At 38.9% G+C, this 19,002-nt stretch overlaps 1 protein-coding gene and 1 long non-coding RNA gene across 3 annotated transcripts in view; both read left to right on the forward strand.

The window, feature by feature from the left end:
• LOC147753700 (uncharacterized) lies at positions 1-1,688 on the forward strand. Its single transcript, XR_015310409.1, has 2 exons — positions 1-576; positions 1,434-1,688. It is a non-coding gene; the product is annotated as an uncharacterized LOC147753700 (long non-coding RNA).
• A 6,756-nt stretch (positions 1,689-8,444) lies between these two features.
• Positions 8,445-19,002, forward strand: part of LOC147753701 (uncharacterized) — a 36,826-nt gene continuing 26,268 nt past the window's right edge. For both annotated transcript variants that reach the window (XM_086967691.1, XM_086967690.1), the window contains exon 1: positions 8,445-9,508. In XM_086967691.1, the coding sequence (XP_086823817.1) occupies positions 9,222-9,508 (287 nt within the window). In that variant the 5' untranslated portion in view covers positions 8,445-9,221. The remainder of the gene's footprint in view (positions 9,509-19,002) is intronic.

Below are 19,002 nucleotides of genomic sequence, written 5' to 3' on the forward strand. Positions count from 1 at the left end.
TGCAATGTCTAAATTGTCTTCGATAATTCCGCATGGTTGTTAAATGTCACCATAAAGTTAAAGAACTGTGTTAATAATAAACGTTGCGAGAAAGAAGCACACGATCTACTAGTACGCATATGCCTGGAGTCATTCTGCGCCAACTATCGTATGAGCCATGCATTAGGAAGCTGAAGCTAGCTGGTGTTTTAGGCACTGCAATAGCGACTTTGCGAGTACCAACTAAGAGTAAGCAGAAAGCAAACACCGAGTCACATGGAGAACTGAAGCCGAGGGCCAATTCTAAGATCTTAACAAAAAATGTAGCTGATGGCTTGCAGAAATCCTAAAAAAAGGTCCAAAATCAGGTTTTCCCATCATATCGTCTGTCGGAGAACACTGGTGCTGAAAGTGGACATAGCGATCGAAAGCGTAGTGGAGATTCTGTGGAAAAAAAGGACAAAGTCTTCATTTTTTTAGCGCACTAGAACTGCCACTGGAAACACCGACCACCAAGATTTTCTGACAGATAAAACGTACGGATGTTGTATACTAACAAGGATAATTTCAAATAAGCTGCTACGTAGACTATAATGGGTGAGTGTCATCGCTAACTACTATTTTAACATGAAACGATATGTCCGATTGAATAAACTCAACTTAATAGCCCTATTAGGATTCGTCCGCATGGAAGATTTTGAGCTAAAGGCACATGCGCAACTGCACCACGTTGCCTCAATTCACTTATTACCAAACAAAGTTACTGATGTTCAATAACTTCTAGCAACATTAGCATATACATTCAATCGTATAATAGGCGACGATAAGCCCGCTCAATTCTGTCTCGGGGGAAACCATTTAACGGATAGTCAGGGCATGACCTAGCACAGGTGCTAACGGATCTACAGCGGACACTTCTGAATGATTTCTGCTGTTGTGTACTTATATTCATGAAGAAATATGTACACGCGATAGTCGTGTTCTAGTGTCTGCCTAACTATTATTAATGGCGCCCTGACAGAGCACGTAGCGCCGATAGAATCCTCGGGGCCTACTGCAAAAAGGCTGTGAGTACGTCGAGAAAATGATAGTTTTAAATGATTCATGCAGTGAAAGTAGAGAATACCTTCAGGAATCCATATAGCGTAATCCATACCACAAGCGCGCTTACGAATACGAATGAAGTGGCCGAAGCGTTATGTGATGCTGGGCTAGACTCTGCTGTTCCCCTCAGACGTAATTTATCAAAGAGGAACATTTGTGCAATCGACTTAATGTGTGTGTAATACGGGATTGAATTGGACTAGGTGTCATTCAGGTAATTTATACCCAAACGTCTATAAAACCTTGATGTCAATTCCTTTTGTAGTGTTTGACACTCGCGAGATGTTTTAGCGCTCTGCTAGGAGCTGTATAATGTTAATTCTCGTATTTGCTCACCATCTGAACTCCAGCGGCGCGGACGACACCCAGTGACGGCGTCCAGGCCCCCGTAACTGTTGTCTACCAGCCGGGCCGGCAGTTTATACTAATCCCAACAAGCGGTCGAGACGTGCAAGTGGGAGCTATAATCCCAAGCAAGCGAAGGTGATTCCAGACATTTACATGACCTCATAGGATACAGGTTCGACAATAGTATCTTTACTGATGATTCTTATGGGCGGAATGGAAATAAAGCAGTCATGCTAGCCATCAGTTTACTAAAAGAAGTGGCCATTTCTATCAAAACTGCAAAGCTAAATTTTAGCAAAACTCATTGCAATTCAAAAGGGTATGTTGTGGCTGATCGAATATCTAAGAGAAGCGGCGACTGTGGTGACCCTCAACTCGTTCTGAAGGCTCTGTTTGCAATTGATCTTACAGGCAACAATGCCTGTTTTCTTCAATTAATTTTGAAATGCTTTGAGCTTGTGAATTTCATGGTTCATTTTTAAACAGCACTTTATCTGTATTGCTATCTGAGTAAATGAGATAATGTTAGATAGTAGCTCCAGTAATCTGGCAATTATTCGTAATTCATAATGGCAATCAAGAAAATGAATGAATTTAACACATATGTAAGAACAGCTGCGAAAACTAAAAGCGAAGTTAACCTCTCGTGGAGGAACCACTGCAATGCGGAATTGAAATCAGCTTTTCTGGGCCTCCACACGTTGAAGCATTACAGGAATACTTGCGATCCTACTTATCATTTCATCCGCAATGCACCAAGGGTCCTACTACAAACACGTCCGTTCAATCGAGACACGCAAAGACTTTCTCTGTGAAGTTTTTGTGAAGCAAAATTATGTGGTTAATAACTTCGAAACCAGGATCAGCAAGCTCTGGAGGATGGAAGTTTATCTTTCGTTAAATGTGTTTTGACCGCTGCATTGAAACTGTAAGCGACCCATTTAGTAAACAAAATGATGACAGCATGAGAAAATATAAAGAAACCGAGATCAACTGTTTCACGTTTTCTTTAAGTTTAAAGAAACAAGAAGATGGATAATATTGGACTACAACCATTTTCAGACACGCGCCTGGCTCACCAAGCATTACTAAACGCGGCTCCGCCTTGCAAAAAAGTCATATTTTCATATAAAGCCCATGTAGACAGCAAAATGAGCCGTAGCACTTGGATCGATTTCTTCCCGAATCGAAAAATTGACACTAAACTTTAGCATATCCGATTTTACATTTGATTAAAGGTCCTCGATGAGTTCCTCCTAAGCTCGATGGCACATCAAAATCTAAAGTCACCATAATAACTAATAAATTGATGAGGCGTGAACTTCTGGCTGCGGAAGTTTCAAAGGACATTATTAATACATTTGGTTTGTAAACATGTTCATGTTACAGGTAAAGAAGTGAGCAAACAGCAGCGGGATGTAAACTTCACTGTTCTTGAGGTGTATAAGTCGAAACATATTCAGAGTAACTTTTGCCGATAGATCCGATTCAGTGTAGCGTATGACAATATGATCTCACAACCATATTCGAAAACGGAGAATTTATTAGGAATATCGACAACGATTATTACGTCACGTCGATTAAGATGTTCATGCGCTGGTTTTGTAAAAAGCTTTGTTACCATCGATAGATTTCCTACCTTTTTCACGGACTGATCGCGTGTTGTTTATTTTCCATCGCCCTTCTATACATTTTAATTGCGATATCGTTCTTAAACAATAACAAGCCTGCTTTCAAATTATTTCGATGATCTTATAGCCCGCAAATGAGATACAGCGCATTTCTGCCATAGTTCCTGCATTTGCTGCTAGAATTGCCTACCATGTTTGTATATATGGTTTATATCTATTTTGGTATGTAGAGTCGGAATTCTGGAGGGCATCCAGGCAAAATTAACATTTTTAAGACAACACTATGTCCGAAAAGGCTTGGCCTATTAGAAACAGCCATGACTGGCTCCATTATGTTGGCTCGCAGCATAAATGCATCTTCTTCTACGAAGGGTTGAAGCGGAGCAGCTAGGCTCAACCAGCGTTTTTCATACGTAAACTGTGAAATTATTTTGTGCTAGTGCTGCGGTATTTTCACATAATGCCGAAAACGGAAGCGATAGCAAACGCCGGTAGAGGTAACGCGTGGTAGACTAATTCCATGCTGCTTCGAATTTCAGTAACAAGTTTTTTACGATATGTCGTATTTTACTACTACTTTGTCGTCTTTTTTTTTTAGTAGAGAAGGAGATCATTTCTGCTCCCTATACACTTTTACTTATCATAATAACTGGAATTTATTTCCAATTATTATAATAATTAAACTTAATTTTAACTTGAAAGCACAAGAACTATAGGTCAACAAATATATCCTTTAGTTAGAAAATGGTTAATTGGAAATTGTCAATTTTACAGGGTTTCGCGTACTTTACTCAACTTCGCATTTTCATTCGACAATTGACGAAATGTTTGCGACGATTCATTTTATTTCAGTACTAAAGCTAACGAAATACCGAAAGGGAGCACCGATTTTCGGCCCGATAAAATGTGAATATTAATGTCCATGGCAGGAGAGGCGAAGGTGGATTTTATGCTTAGTCACAGTGGCAGTAGAAAATAGTAGTAAGAATAAGCACTTTTAGTGGAGGCAAACACAGCCCTCTACCAATCGCTGAATGGATTACATAAGGTTGTCCATTTGGAGCAAGTCACCCTAATTCCATCAGACCTACTCACTTTTAAAAGCTGAAACTGCAAACATTAAGTGAACATTAAAATGAAACATACATTTCTATAATATTATATAGATAGAATAGAAATTTTATAGAATAGAAATAACGATCGTATTGCTAAAGCATTAATTTAATTGTACTTCAATGAGGTTGCAGATTACTGCGCAGGATAATATAACATGATACTCTAAAGATGTGAAGTTTTTTACGAGCTGTTATGATGCCTGGCGAGTCACTTTTATGTAGGTAGCGTCCCCTCACAACTCGTTCCGCGAACGTGAATTTCGAAGATCCTTTTACTTGCAAAGCGCTAGCTAATATGTCTATGATATCTTTTTTTTTTACATACATTAGTTAGAAAACGTAATGATAATAATAATAGCAATTATAAACGAGGTTGCTATGTAATAATGTAATGTAATAGATAAAAGCGGAACAAAAGTAAATGAACTGCAAATATAGACAAACTACCACAAAATACTGATATTAGTGGAAGTAGCTTATCAAAGAGGGTTGCCTTCATAAGATCCGGAACATGATAGAATGCCGACACATAACAACCTTGTGGTTTATAAGCTTACCACACCCGCTAACACATCACGTATACCTTTGATTAGAAAATGTTATTATGGCATTAGTAAGCCTGCACGACCCGCAAGGCTCCTTATGAAAAAATTAAATAACTTTCAATTAGAATACAAAGTACAAAGTGCAATGCATTCCGAAGAAAATGTCAATCGTTTCGAAATATATTATCGTTTTGTGTATTGCGTTACCTGTCTTGCGGTATCAATCTGAAACGGTAGATGAGGTTCTGGAGCCATAGAAAACACTGCATCTTGGAACAACCCGGCTCATCTAATAATGTCGATTAACTGCGATATTAGCCAAACGGTCATTATTCGATGTAAATGTAGATTCAAACATGTAGAGTAAAAATAGATCAATGTCGAAGGCTTATTCACTTGAACTTTTCTCATGTATTTATTATTTCACACATTCGATACGATTGACTAGAATATCGTCTGCTACGTGTCACAGAAATTATGAAGACACATTGTCGGGAAGAAGAGCAATGGTACACTTCATGGGTAACAAACGGATGGCTATTTTATATTTCTAGTATTTTTAAAACTGACGTGCATTATTTTAAAGCTGATTAAAATGACTTTAATATGCACAATTTCTTTCTCGGAAAGCCTGGAGTATTCTACAATGTAGCGACGTCTGAATTTGGCTATTACACACCCAAGTTTACGATAGATATGATAAACATCGCTCCCATCCTTGTTCTTGATGTCGACGGAATCATCAAGCCATTGAGAGTTCGTTCGCTGACCACATCATACATTTAGGCTGGATTATAAGCTGATTTCAGATTAGCGAATATCATGCGAAAAACATCAAATGGGTGTAGTCTGAGTTCAAGCTTCCGTCGGTATGAGAAAGCCGTTAGTCGATTGTCTAAAAGTCATTACTTGGTACATTAATGAAAGCAGCCAATCCCTAAATTCAAGAGTTAAAGCTATCCTTGCCAACTCCTTACTGCCTTCCCTGATCGACAGCGAAATAAGCGTTCCTTCTTCTACTAATCTGCCATTCTGTGCTACCGAACATTGCTTCGGCCAAGTTGGTCAAATATATGTACTCCTACCGAAAACTACCAATTAGCTTAACGATAACTAGAAGTTTCTCATATTTTTGCTATAATGTATCGCGTTAAGTTAGACAGTATGTGTCTCGAGATGTGCTTTACAGGATGTGTTAAATACTAAAATAAGTTGAGGCTGAATATCTAATGAATTTATTTGCACTCAACTGAATGCGCAACACGTTCGTGTTATATTCTGTAGAAAATTTTCGACATACAGCAAATATCAGGCCAAACAACGTTGTTCCTACGACAGCAGTTCCCATTTAAGACTATCTTGCTAGTATTGAGAACCATTCGAAGACTGCTATAAGCTATTTGCGTAATATGAAATCCTGAATTTCTTCATGAAAAATTTTCGGAAATAGATACGTGAGAAAGGATTTAATTATCTGAAACTAGCTCTGATTGTTAGAGTTAGATCGGTTTTAGATCTGACTGTTGGAGTTTTCTTTTTTTATTGGCTTTTCTGAATCGTTGACAGAGATATATATCGACTATAATATCACACGAGCAATAGTGTACTTAATCAAGCAAACCAGTATTTTTACAAGCGAAAAAATTACCTAAAAACTAATATTGAAAGAGTAGTGAATACTGAAATTCTTAACAAGCAACGGTTGCTTCTCAAAAAAATCATATTTTTATTGAAAAGTTCGAACTTTTAGTTCAAATCACATATTACCAAATCACACATCTTAAAGCTATCCAAAGCCGACGATATATACGATTCTCCGCGGTTTTTTTACCGGAATAAATGGTTTTAACAGTTAACCACCTCACATAGCAATTTTTTCATGTTTCGAAAATCCCCGGATGGCTAACGTAGGCACCGACCTTGAGATACTGATTGGAAAGGGAGCTTTCCAAGATATAATAAATGATAAAATAAGCACGCTTTATTGAACTCTGTTGAAGACTGCTTAAAGGTTACTTTATATTCATCACCGTTGATGAAAATGATATAATACAGAAAAGCTTGAGTTGACAGTTACTCGGTTAAGACTGAACTAACTAAGCAGTCAGAAGCATCTTCCTGTTGCACTAAAAATGGCCAAGGTCACTCTATTGCTTTCAGAAGATCGATAATGAAGTATCGTGCGTCCATACAACCGGCCCACGTGAATTTCGTTCATAATGAATTAGCAAACAAGAAGGGCCAGAAAACTAAAATCAAATTGGTGCAGAATTTATCTTATACAGAAAATTTGCCTAGCATACTGTAGTCAAGGTTATTCAATCCTCGCCATTAGTGACACTCGTATCTTCTGTAAATAAACGTTCTGCTATAAATTGATCTTGTGCCCTGTTAATCTTTTGTTTCAACAATGTATCAAGCTTGATCCTTAGATTGTCACAGTTGCGAGAGAGTTTGTTGTTATTGGTGTTAATCGTAATCTAACAATAATCATTGGTATCAACGATAGGATTCTGCGAGTCATCCTCCTCTGCATCCTCTTCCATTCCAGTTGGGCGTCTACGTCAATCTTCTTCTTAGAGTTTAAATAGAGTTGCGTTTAGTTCTAATACTCTATATCGTTCTAAGTATTTAACGACAATGAACCGGCTCCATAATACAAACATCAACAAAGATCGTCTCTAATCATTTTTAATGCTTTCTTCACAACATAAATAAACATTTGAGCTATATTTCACATGTGTGGAATGTATGAACGACATCATTTTTAGGAATACTTAAGCCTATTCAGATATATTACATGGTGTGTTTAACATACGATGCCAATGTATTCCATTACACGATTTATCACTATCAAATAAAACAATGAAACTCGTGCACACGGCACTTCTTGCAGCAACTTCCTTTTGCTTTCTCTACTCAATTTTCCCGCTAATCGACGGTAAAACCGTTTCCACGGTGGTTCAGCGATAAGGTTATATCCCGCTTTTTCGAAATTTCGTTATAAGAGCAGACCAAGGCTTTCCTGATAGTTCGATATGCCGACTCTGCGACAAGGCCCTACTGGTGAATTTACGCATTGAATAATCAGGGCGGTATTATATATATTGGCTGCGAACCTGCACCCAATTCAATGTGCAGGTAACCTATTAGTTTAATCCATTGTCGGCCGCGTATATATAATAAGTCGTCCCCAAAGCAAACCATATAGCAGTATCGGTTCGTTCCGTTCGAAAAACACTGTAAATTGTAACTAGTAATCAAATTTCTGGCTTGTATACGTTCAGACCACTGTGTCCGATAATAGCAAATACCTCCGTTATCTGGCACACTTATTTTTATCATTGGAGCATACTAATCCATAGGGAAGTATAAAAATACGCGGGTAACAACAACAACGTATTGGGGATTTGCTGCGGTGGAATCGCCCAATGTATGCTCATAGCCCCTTTTCCAGCTAGAGCTGTCGACAGTGTGCGCTTATGTGCCCGTATTTTCACTAACATGAGCTTCGTTACCTGAACGAGAAGTATGGCTTCTTCCATGATACGTACTTTGCGCTAACAGAGCTGAATGACCTAAAGTAGCATCATCTTCGTACAGCACGTCCATGTCATCCTTCCTCCACAGGTAACAGCCCTCTCCATACGCGGGGGGTGTCGTCTCAGGAGCTGACAGCCATGTGCTTTGAAGGACATGCCAGCTTGACAACTCTTAGGACACAGTGCAGCTTAGGGATATACATTTCTATACAGAGGGTGCTAGACGAGTGGCGAAAAGTTAGTTCAACTAAGGTTCAGTCTCCACTTGAACGTGTTTATTTGTAGACAGTCAGTCAAGCATTTGATTAGTGGTATTGTTACTCTAATTTTCAGAAGATCATTTACGGCATAGCTTCTTATAGTTAATGAAGATAAATGGTCGGCCAGTTCAATTGTGGGAAGCTCCCGGAAGGATCACTAGCTATTTAAACTACAGTATATAGGAACATACAGATGATGAATCAAATATGCAACAAAACTGTGTTTTTCGTGTATTGAGGCGTGTGAAATGGTGGCTGATTTCCAAAGTGTGATGTTATAATAGTTATTCTACCTTGTACCTAAGTGTTTTCGTAAAATCATCGACCGATCATAATGAAGCCGCGTCAACATATATATCTGCCTGCGACCATCTGCTGATACTGGTCGCATTTAGAAGCTTTGTTGTAGGGCTCCTGTGCATATCATCTGTGTCCTGGCCGAGAGTAGTTTCAAAGACTCCGTGCTTGAAGAAAGCACAAAGTTAACGAATGGTCAACAACTATTATGCTACCTAGAGTGTAATATATGTAATAACAGTAAGAGTATAGTAGATAAGAGCAGTAAACCAAAAGCTTCCGATATAAGAATAATATCATATAGAAAAAGACTTGCGCTCATTTTGCGTGCGTGCAGTGCACCTGTAGCGAGTCCTACGCAGCTTGCCTAGTTGACGTCGGCCTACGACCGAGCTGTGCGATGTGGCTCGCTATTATCTCATTTTTGGCGCTGCTGTACACGGGGTTGGCGAGCGGATTGCCGTCGCTAGATATCAACCCGGAGAACCTATGCGAAGTTGTTGAAGTTCTCGGTCAAAGTCCGCCTCGCAAACCAGAGCTTTGGCCTTGCCTGCCAGAAGACCAGCGACCATCTCGACAATTCTACAAAAGCTGCCAATACAATAAGCTGGAAAGACGTTACGTCCACGATCACTGGGTCGATCCTCTGTCGCATCTGAACGGACCACCTATCAACGTCACCAAATTGTAAGTGTTCTCTATAGTCTTCCACTAAAATCATTCGATTTGACTCGGTAAAACGTGCCTGATTTTTGAAATGACTAGGTTATGCATCGATTATTTATTTCGATGTTTTTTTTTATCATTCATCTCGCGTGACTAAGAAGCTAGTCATCTTCCGCAAGTTGTTCGGATGCGCTGCTATACGCGGTTACTAATGATGCACGGGATAAGTGTGGAGGATCCATTCCTATAGTGTTGACGCAACCCGATCAAGGCGTAATATTTGTGTTGATTTAAGCAACTCAGTGCAGAATAATAATACTAATAAGGTAAGGGCATATTTTTTAAAACTTTTTCGGGGCTTCAAATTTCTCAGATCAAAATACCCCTATTGAAGTTGAAGCTGATAGCGTAGTAAAACCACTTGAACTACGTATGGTTTAAATGTGTTATCGTATTCACTCTAGTCAAACCTGATTACGATGAAACTAGCAGTTATAATCACCCGAAAATTCACGTCAACCAGGAATTGCACCCGGAACTCCTTGGCTGCGTATTTAGCGCCTTCAAATAAGAAGTCCCAAAACAAACGGTCCTTAAGGATGACATGTGTATTGAAATACTGAGCTGCAGATGATGTATTTACAGATAACCTTCTTCTATGTGTCCCCTTTTACGGTTGAAACCATTTCCTTGTAAATACAGTGAGTACGTGATCGGCTTCTTCACGACGTTTACGACGTTCACGTAAACTACTTGAAAATGTTTGCACTAGATTAAGCAATGGCTAGACGATGCATTTAGAGGACGTGTAACTTCTTTCGCTTCTAACAGTCGCTTGCCCTCAATATTACTGTAATTAATCCCGAAAAGAGCTAATGATAAAATCGAAAAAGTAAAAAATGGTTTTTAGTTTGATGAAGTGCAATCTTAAGACCAGGTCAAAATATGTGAAATAAAATTTTACACTTAAACATGTGTGCCCGGGAATTTTCGAAGGGCAGAACGTACAGAGAGTTAACCTGAGGGACAACATTCTCGCAAAGATAAATTTAAAAAAAAAAGAAAAATTTTTTTTTTAATTAGATGTGATTGTCATAAGAATCGTTATGATATAAAAAAAAAAAATAGAAGATGGTTCAAGCTCGGAAACCGTTTTATGTTGGGCGCCTCCACAGTAGATTTTTCCGTAGCGAGACGCCTACATGTTATTATATTGAATTATAGCACTATCATATGAATTTTATCGGAAATACTCCAAGCAGTGGTTATCTGACACGAGGTGTAATCTGTAATCTAAAAAAATTGATTGTCCTTCCCATAGTGCTACTGTTTTTTTGATGTCTAGAAATTAGAGTACGACTGATCGTATAAAAAGGCCACTCTAGCGTACAAAAAATAATTTTCTGTTTATTTCGTGAGAAGTACGAATCTTCCAGTTTCATATTTTCAAGCTCCTTGCCGCTGTTCCTAACTAAAATGTGTAAATCGTTGTTACCAACTGTTAGAAATGTTTCAGCTTGGAAGCATCGGAGACGTTTTCTGAGTTTTCATAGTAGTCTAGCCGGGACTACTTTACTGGTGCTCACCCCCCGAAATTAGGGGGACTTTTTCGCGAAAGCGGTTTCCTTTGCGGCCGCAAATCACGGTGCGCATGTTCGCCCTTGGTTTCCCGTTCAGATGTCAAAATACGTCCGCACCATTTCTCTTTGACGTCGCCTTTATAGCCAGTTTACTTAACTGCAGTTTGTTGACAGGAAGTTGTTGCGAACTTGTCTGCCGTCTAATCTTCATAAGGTTGACATTTGTGACAAAGAGCCGTAAACGAAACTCTTTATGTTTTTCCCACACGAAAAATCAAGGAATAAAAATGTATAGCGTTTTTGGCTAGCCCTCGAAATCTTGATTCCCTATTTTTTCTCTATTCATCTTGTAGACAAGACGATATAACGTTCTGAACATTTACGTGAGCGCCATTCTTACAGAACACGCTTTTTCGGCAAATCTTGGCTTGTTCCCAATAAATCCCCTGGAAGATTCTCCTAGGAATGGCTTCGGAGGTTCAACCTGGGACGCTCAGCATAAGTACAGCTTATGCGTATCGCAGGTTTAAATATATGGATGGACGAACCTTTTATTAATATGGGCAAAAAACTTTACCCTGATTTTGGATTTGTATTAACTTGTTGTCATCAAAAATAACTGATGGTAGTTACTTGTATCGCTGGAATAAGGACCACAATATATAGAACTTTGGTGAAAACTAGAAAATGCCATAAATGCTTCTACATACATTTAAATGGACGTCGTCTGGGGAAGACACAGTTTTACTTATCCTTAAAAGGAAATTTTATCACGAATTATATAAATGTGGGTGCGTTATTAAAGTTGGACAATTGCAAAAAGAACCAATTAAACCACCTCCACTATGTATGTCGATGTTTTTAAAGCTTTATTGTTGGTAAATTTTTTTCTTTACTTAAAATTTTGATATTGATTGATGACAGGTTTTCGATATCGTGCGAACTTAAATTCGTGTCTTTTACAAATACTGTATTCTTGTTAAACGTTCACGTCAGCTGTCAGCCTCCGCAATTGTCAGCGGAGCTCATATAGTTCGTTGAATGGCTACCCACAGTCAAAAAACGAAATCACTCGTTCTGCTAAGTTGCATTATGGCCGAACGATTCAGTTTGAAGAACTGGTATCATCTTATTTGCGAAAACAGAGCTCTAAAATAAGCTTGAGCTTTACATTTTTGAAGGAATAAATCCAACAAGAAACGATCAGATTCGATGAGCCATTGTTCCTTTTGTAAGGCGATAATTGGTAACGTGTTCAGCAGTCGCTCCGTAAACTATTGTAGAAACTGACCAATTCGTCATGCTGCAACCAAATATATATCTTGGGTTGTTAGAATTGAAGTAATTATGTTTAATATTTTAAAATAGTACTTTTTAGCTAGATGTACGCCATTTTGATCGATCACCTTATACTATTCTTGACTTTTCTGATAACATCATAATCTCATCACTATTGAACTTCTGTAGTTTTTGTGTGTAAACTTATTACTAGTAATTTTTCTAAATTATCTAAAGGATCTAAATTATAGAGACGCAAACAGATGATGGTCCGACGGTGCAGGAACTGGTTATACGGTGCATGCATAAAAATTTCTCATTCGAATTCTCTCAGTATTCGCTGGCAAAGGTGCATATGAAATACGACGCATTTTCCGTCTGCTAGCTCTGGTTGATTTTTTTCATTGGTAGTTGTTGACGGTAGAATCAACCATTTTGTCAACCGGACGAAACCCATAATCTCCGATTCCTTTCCAATCCCATAAAATATATAGGACCATTTTCTTTGGCTTGGCTTATCACACATCGTGTGTTTTTTTTTTTAATTCAAACATTATTGCTGTACGTGACCTATCTTTTATTCTTTGTGATCAACCGTGTCAGAAATAGCTTGGTTTCGTTGCGTCTTTTTGAAGTTTTGTAGATAGAGATATAGTCGAGTAAACTGGTTTGCGTCAATTCGTATTGCGCCCAAACATCGAACGTTTTTTTTTTGTAGCCAACTAACTATGGAAGTTCAGTTCTTTGCCGATATGATGGCTACTGATGTGCTGGCCTTGCGCAACTTCCGCAATCATTTCAACGACCGATGTTCTGACCGTTACGAGGAGCAGGTTTCATACTGACACTCCAAGAAAGGGAGCGATAGAACCGCGATAGAAAGATGGAGTCGTTTCTTACGAAACACCACTGTAAATTCTGTATGGACCGGGGCGGAACCGGTGTCTCTATTGCAATGAGATTCTAAACCACAGCATATCTATAGGGAAATTTCACTCATCTTCATGACAATTTATATTCAAGTCTTTACAATCATTGTAGTTAACCGCCTACCATCGAATCTTTGCTCTCTGATTATGCCAAGGTGGATATTAACCCGACATTTACTGCGATACACTTGGAAAAACGACCAGTATTTTCCCGCCAACCCAGCGTATGTGCAGAGCTTCAAAATCCAGGATCAAGCAGCGATATAGACCATACGTCCGAGCGTCTGGCTCGGTTAGGGGGCACCATGTTGTCACGTCCAAGATATGCGGAACGCTTCTATTTTATCAGTAAACTGTTCCCCTGCCGCTAAGCAAGGACTGAGGACATCGAGTTCGCAATCGCCTGAACGAAGCAAACAATCTTTTTCGGGCTAATCGATGGAAGTCGTTCGGCAATACAGATAACGGATTTTTTTCGACGGCCTTGCCGAAAAGTCGTTAGCGCCTCGATCGCTGGTTGATCAAGCAAATTCAAGTACAGAATTCACCTGGCTGTTGCAGGGAGTTCAGTTGTTCCTTGGCTTCATGATCTTCATTCACCACGTCTCCTGAAGTAGATTTTGTGAAGAACTAATAGCTGAGGTTGGCAAATTTCTGATGATTCACGATCTCAGTGAAAGCTACATGACTAAAAAGTATAGCCAGAACGAAAACGCGTTACCTATAATAGTTTACGACTAATTCAATGCAACAAGCATTGCTTAACCTAAATTCATAGTACAGATCTTACTTGATAATCGGACCCAGGATCTTTCGCTTATGAGAGCTGTCGATATACACTTAAGGCCTTAGACTCTTAAGCTAAGCTTAAGGCTCTTAGGCTTAAGAGATTTATTTCTGGATATTAAAAATCGGTAAATTTATCATATCTTATTTTTTCGTTAACCAATTATTGGCCTAGCTAGGCTTTATTAAAACAGTATTTGCTGCAGGGTGTAGAAACGACGACATACAATAATTCCAAGCAACTTACGATGAACATAATGCAAGCTGTTAACTAGTGATTCAGTATGGGTGTGGCTAAATATAACAAATATAGATAGAAGCATTCACAACCGGCAAAAATAGGACACGCCGAGAAGACGGAAAAAACAATTTTAAATTGATGTGAACGTTGATCTGATGTGATCCAGACGTGCTCAGATTCCATAAAGTTCGCAGGAGCAGGGGTGCAGTTGCAGGAGAACTAACGAAACAACAATACAACGACAGTAAAACGAAAGCTTCATGTTTTCGTGGTCTTTAGGGACGAGCAATCGATCTCTTGATAGCAATCCATGATAACTTTTATATTTCCCTAGGATGTCTGAGGAGCAAGGCCCCGTTAAGGTACAATCTAACAACATTAGATCCGTATAAGGTCTCAATATTTGTGTGCAATTTACGCAGATTGATTTTACTTGATTTGACAACGTCTACAGGAGAGGAACTCTACGAGCTGAACACAATAAATTTAACTTTCGTCAATATTTTATTTAAGTTATTTCGTGTATTGACCCCGGGCATCCTAGGAAATTTTGAATATTTTGTCACAACAGGCGCTTCATGTATGTATAATATGATCTCTCAATGGCGATTAGCTTAGAGCTTAGTTCCACAGTAGGCAGTAAGGTTAAAGTTGTTAATTAGCTTAGTAATGTTGATGAACTTCATAACGGATTACTGCAAGTTGCAGTAACTCAGATATTTATTTCAGAATTTAATCAAATCCTATTTTAAGGAGAGACTTTCAAGGAGTTGATTTAGATTTTTTTTTAGACTGCTAGTACCTCCGCCGCGATTTCGTACAAACTCGGCATTTCGCAGAGTCAGTTATTCGTTGATGCGACAAGCTAAAAATTCCCTCATTACTATGAAATCATTAGTAAGGTGAACTAGGATTTACTATTAATTATAATTATTAATTAGCACTAGATGTTCAATCGCCGAGTGAAAAAGTTTGGCTGTGGCCAGTATACGCACAAAAAAACAATGTTTTTTTTTTCTATAATAATTACAGTAAGTATAATTATTATTATTGGGAAATAACATTGATGCACTTAGGCCAATAAAGTACTTTACCTCTATCTGGCCAGTGTGCGAAATGGCAGCGAGGGAATACGCAAAGTCAGACCTTTAGCTCAATGTGCGAAACGGGATCACGCGATTCTAGCCGGTATCAATACTGAAATCAACTAATTGACTATGACAAAGGATGAGCCAGCAGCGATCTCGTCCTTTCTACTGAAGCTTTGTATCAGCCGTCGCGCATTAAGCGGATGCTAAACATCATATTATCGAGATTTGTAGGAAGAAATCGAAGCACAAACGCGCCTGTATAAGCCTATTTTTATTAGGCTCTTATGCTTGTCGTCTTCTGCGCAACGACTGTTGTCCTTCATCGATATATTAGGTTTTTTTTTTATAGATATCCGCAAGCGTACCCACTGGTTCTATATGAACGACAATATCCCGAGCTCAATATTATGATCGCACACAAAATTGTTCATAGATACTTCGTAAATATAATTGTTCCCCGAAACACGATTTAAGCTCGATTCTTGCGGGTATTCGTTGTTCCGAGCTTCAATCTTGATCGAGCCTAAATCGAATGACCTCGCATTTACTCACTAATCCAGTTCTCCCACGAGGCATTGTACGATAATTTCTGATTAATTATAATAATTAGCAAACACGTATGATTTGCTATTGAAGTGTAGCTCAAGCAACAGATCAAACACAAAAAGATTGGGAACAAAATTGCATGATCCGGTCTTACGCCTTCATGGAAAACTTAACCATTTAACATGTCCGACAAAATAATTCCTGAACGGGCAAACGCCATCGAAGAAATGATTCACTCTGACTTAGCTTCTTTAGTCATACCCTGGCGCCGTTCTTCGGCATTACGTTGATTGGTTGGTTGGTTGGTTGATTTCCGGCGGTCGAATCGAATTCCGGCTATATATATATATATATAGCCGCAATCTACCTATATATATATATATATATATAGGTAGATTTTTTTAGGAGATGTCTCTAGTCGTGAGGAACCCCGAGCATAAAAAAACCGTCAATAACTCCATACGTAAGTAGGTTAGATGCATTTATTTCAGAAGAACATAATACTTAATCTATTATGTATTGCATAAAAGGTAAATGTGCGCAATTTTTGCGCAGTGAATAACATGTTATACATTATTTTCCGCTACCTGCATCCGTATGAACGTTTTTTTTTTTATATATATCTACAATACGTTTCGTCAAATGCCAGTTTAGCGTTGGTACGGTAGCTGAAAGAAAACGACTATTTTTTTTTATGTGCGACAGGGAGGCTTGTTAGTAAAGCAGCATTAGGCATAGATACGACACACAGCTCAAACGGACATACAGTTCAACCCTGGGTGTGCAGTTGGGAATTTTGCTTACCAATGTGCATATATATATAACGATTAGCTACATTTTTTTTTTATAGGAGGAAATCTTTGAGCGCCGGTTCTCTCAGAGTGATAAGCAAATGAACAACGCTAGTCAGAAGTCGCAAGGGCAGCCCTAAGAGATGAGTCTAGCTTCATGATCAATGAGAAATCTAGGAAGTGTTTATCTCGATTATAACTACACTATTCGCCAGAGGTGTAGGTGATTGGCCGCAGACGAAAAACAGAAGAAAAAAAAAGGGCAAACAAAGAGGTATAAACTATGGTCATCGTCTACACAGTTCTTTCTGCTCTATGCCGATACCTTAGACAGGGCAACCAAACGAGAGCGAACCATAGACTAAAGTGAGAAACAATGCAAACAGAGCTACTTAGCACAGATTGTCTATCCTTGTCGTCTTCCATACGAATATTGCTACAAAAATTGCGACGAAAATGTAAACATCGGCAGAACTAAAAAAAAAAAAAGCGATATTCAGGAAATTTAGTCCCGGAAAAATGGTCGTACATCGCACAAGCAGTGTTGCTATCTGAAGTTTCGTTATTTCTGCTACGAGAAAAAGTTCGCTAATACATTCATGTACGAAGCTAGACTGCTTAAAGCGGGAAGGCGACCAACCCGAACACGGATAAGCATCAGCACGAAAGGCTAATGTATTCACCTATGCTTCCATGAGAGTGTGACAGTAAGCCTCGTCCTATCCAACGACAAGCGTGAGACACAGCTGATATCATCTAGGATGAGCCTTTTACCTACAGTTGGCTACACTAAAACTCTCTTGATTGGCCATGAACCAAGCCAGGCCATAATCGACGTAATTACGATTTACACATGTGTTTACTGAGATTGACCAGATAAAAAAAAAACCTAACTAATCAGGTGATTCCAGTCGGATCCGTAACGTCGTTAAAAGTCACGGTTAGATGAAAATGATACTGTTACAATTAAAGCACGGTATCGAAGGTGCGCGGGACCTCCGTGTAGATTCTTGAGACGAGGAAGAGTAAACAAAGGCAACTAGTTATACGAAAAATGCATTGATCAATTACAACGGCATCCTCGGCTTTGTGTGGATCTCTACGTTGTTTACACACGACTGCTATACCGCCTGATGGATGGAAGTAAAGGATCCACAAAGCAACACCTGCGAATGTTGAACTACTGTTTGAGTGAAGTTGAGCTTAAGAAAAAGCTACGAGGTCGTTTTCTTTTGCTGATTTGAAAAAGAATGAGTTTTTGTCGCTTCTTCCATGGCCAGGATTACTCAGCGCCTGGTCCCATCAGTCACTTTCCAGATTCTGGGTCTGTCTAAACTTTCTAATTAAGAATAGGAACTAATGTAAGCCAAACCATAGGACAAAGGAGTTGGCTCTCCGGAGATCTGTCCTAAGAAGACAGAGGGCTTCGGTGTTGCGAACACAGAGTTAGCTTTAGACGAATTTTCTGGTGATTACGGAATAGCTTTCGTGTTGTATAGTGTAACCACACGGTGCAGAGTCATGATTGTGGCTCGGAAAAACGAGATAAAGCAACGGACAAACTTGGAGTAGCGGTGAACCTTTTTTAATTGCCGCTGCTAACACACACAGCCCTGTAAACACTCATTTATATTCAGGTCAACGGAAGTAGGATAATATTATCATTCACGCTTAGAAGCGCTAGTTGATCAAGGACGGAATTGGACACAGCACCTTGAATGTTGGGCGCTGAAAATAACAAAGACCCTTAGCTACGTAGCGCTATGCAGGAATATATTGAAATGCCCGAAGAATTTGACCTGATATGTTGTAGTCTTACGATACACAAGTGATTTAAAGTATTTTCATTTGTATTCGATGTAGTAGAAGATAAGGCAATTAGTCATAAAACTCCATCATAGTATCATCTTCTTTTATTTAGGTTATCTGTTAAGAGCGATATAAAGCTAAAGAAGTGCATATATATATATATATATATATATATATATATATATATATATGTTATAAAACGGTGCGGACCTGCTTGACAAGTCTCAGACGAGCCTCAATTGCGTACCCAATTGTATGGTCAATACAAACTTGACAATAGACGATATCTAAAATAAGAGAATGCCGTTGTAAACTTGGTGGACACAAAAACTCAGCATGACCTTACCAAGTAAGATCATGGCAGAAATGGCTTAAGTTTGCAATGAACTAACGGATATATCATCGGTTCTTTGAATGCATTTGGAGTCCGTTAAGTACTTGCTGTCCTGTGGCAATTACTGCTT

This window comes from Varroa jacobsoni, unplaced genomic scaffold, assembly GCF_002532875.2.
Source record: "Varroa jacobsoni isolate VJ856 unplaced genomic scaffold, vjacob_1.0 scaffold_287, whole genome shotgun sequence".
NCBI classification, from domain to species: domain Eukaryota; kingdom Metazoa; phylum Arthropoda; class Arachnida; order Mesostigmata; family Varroidae; genus Varroa; species Varroa jacobsoni.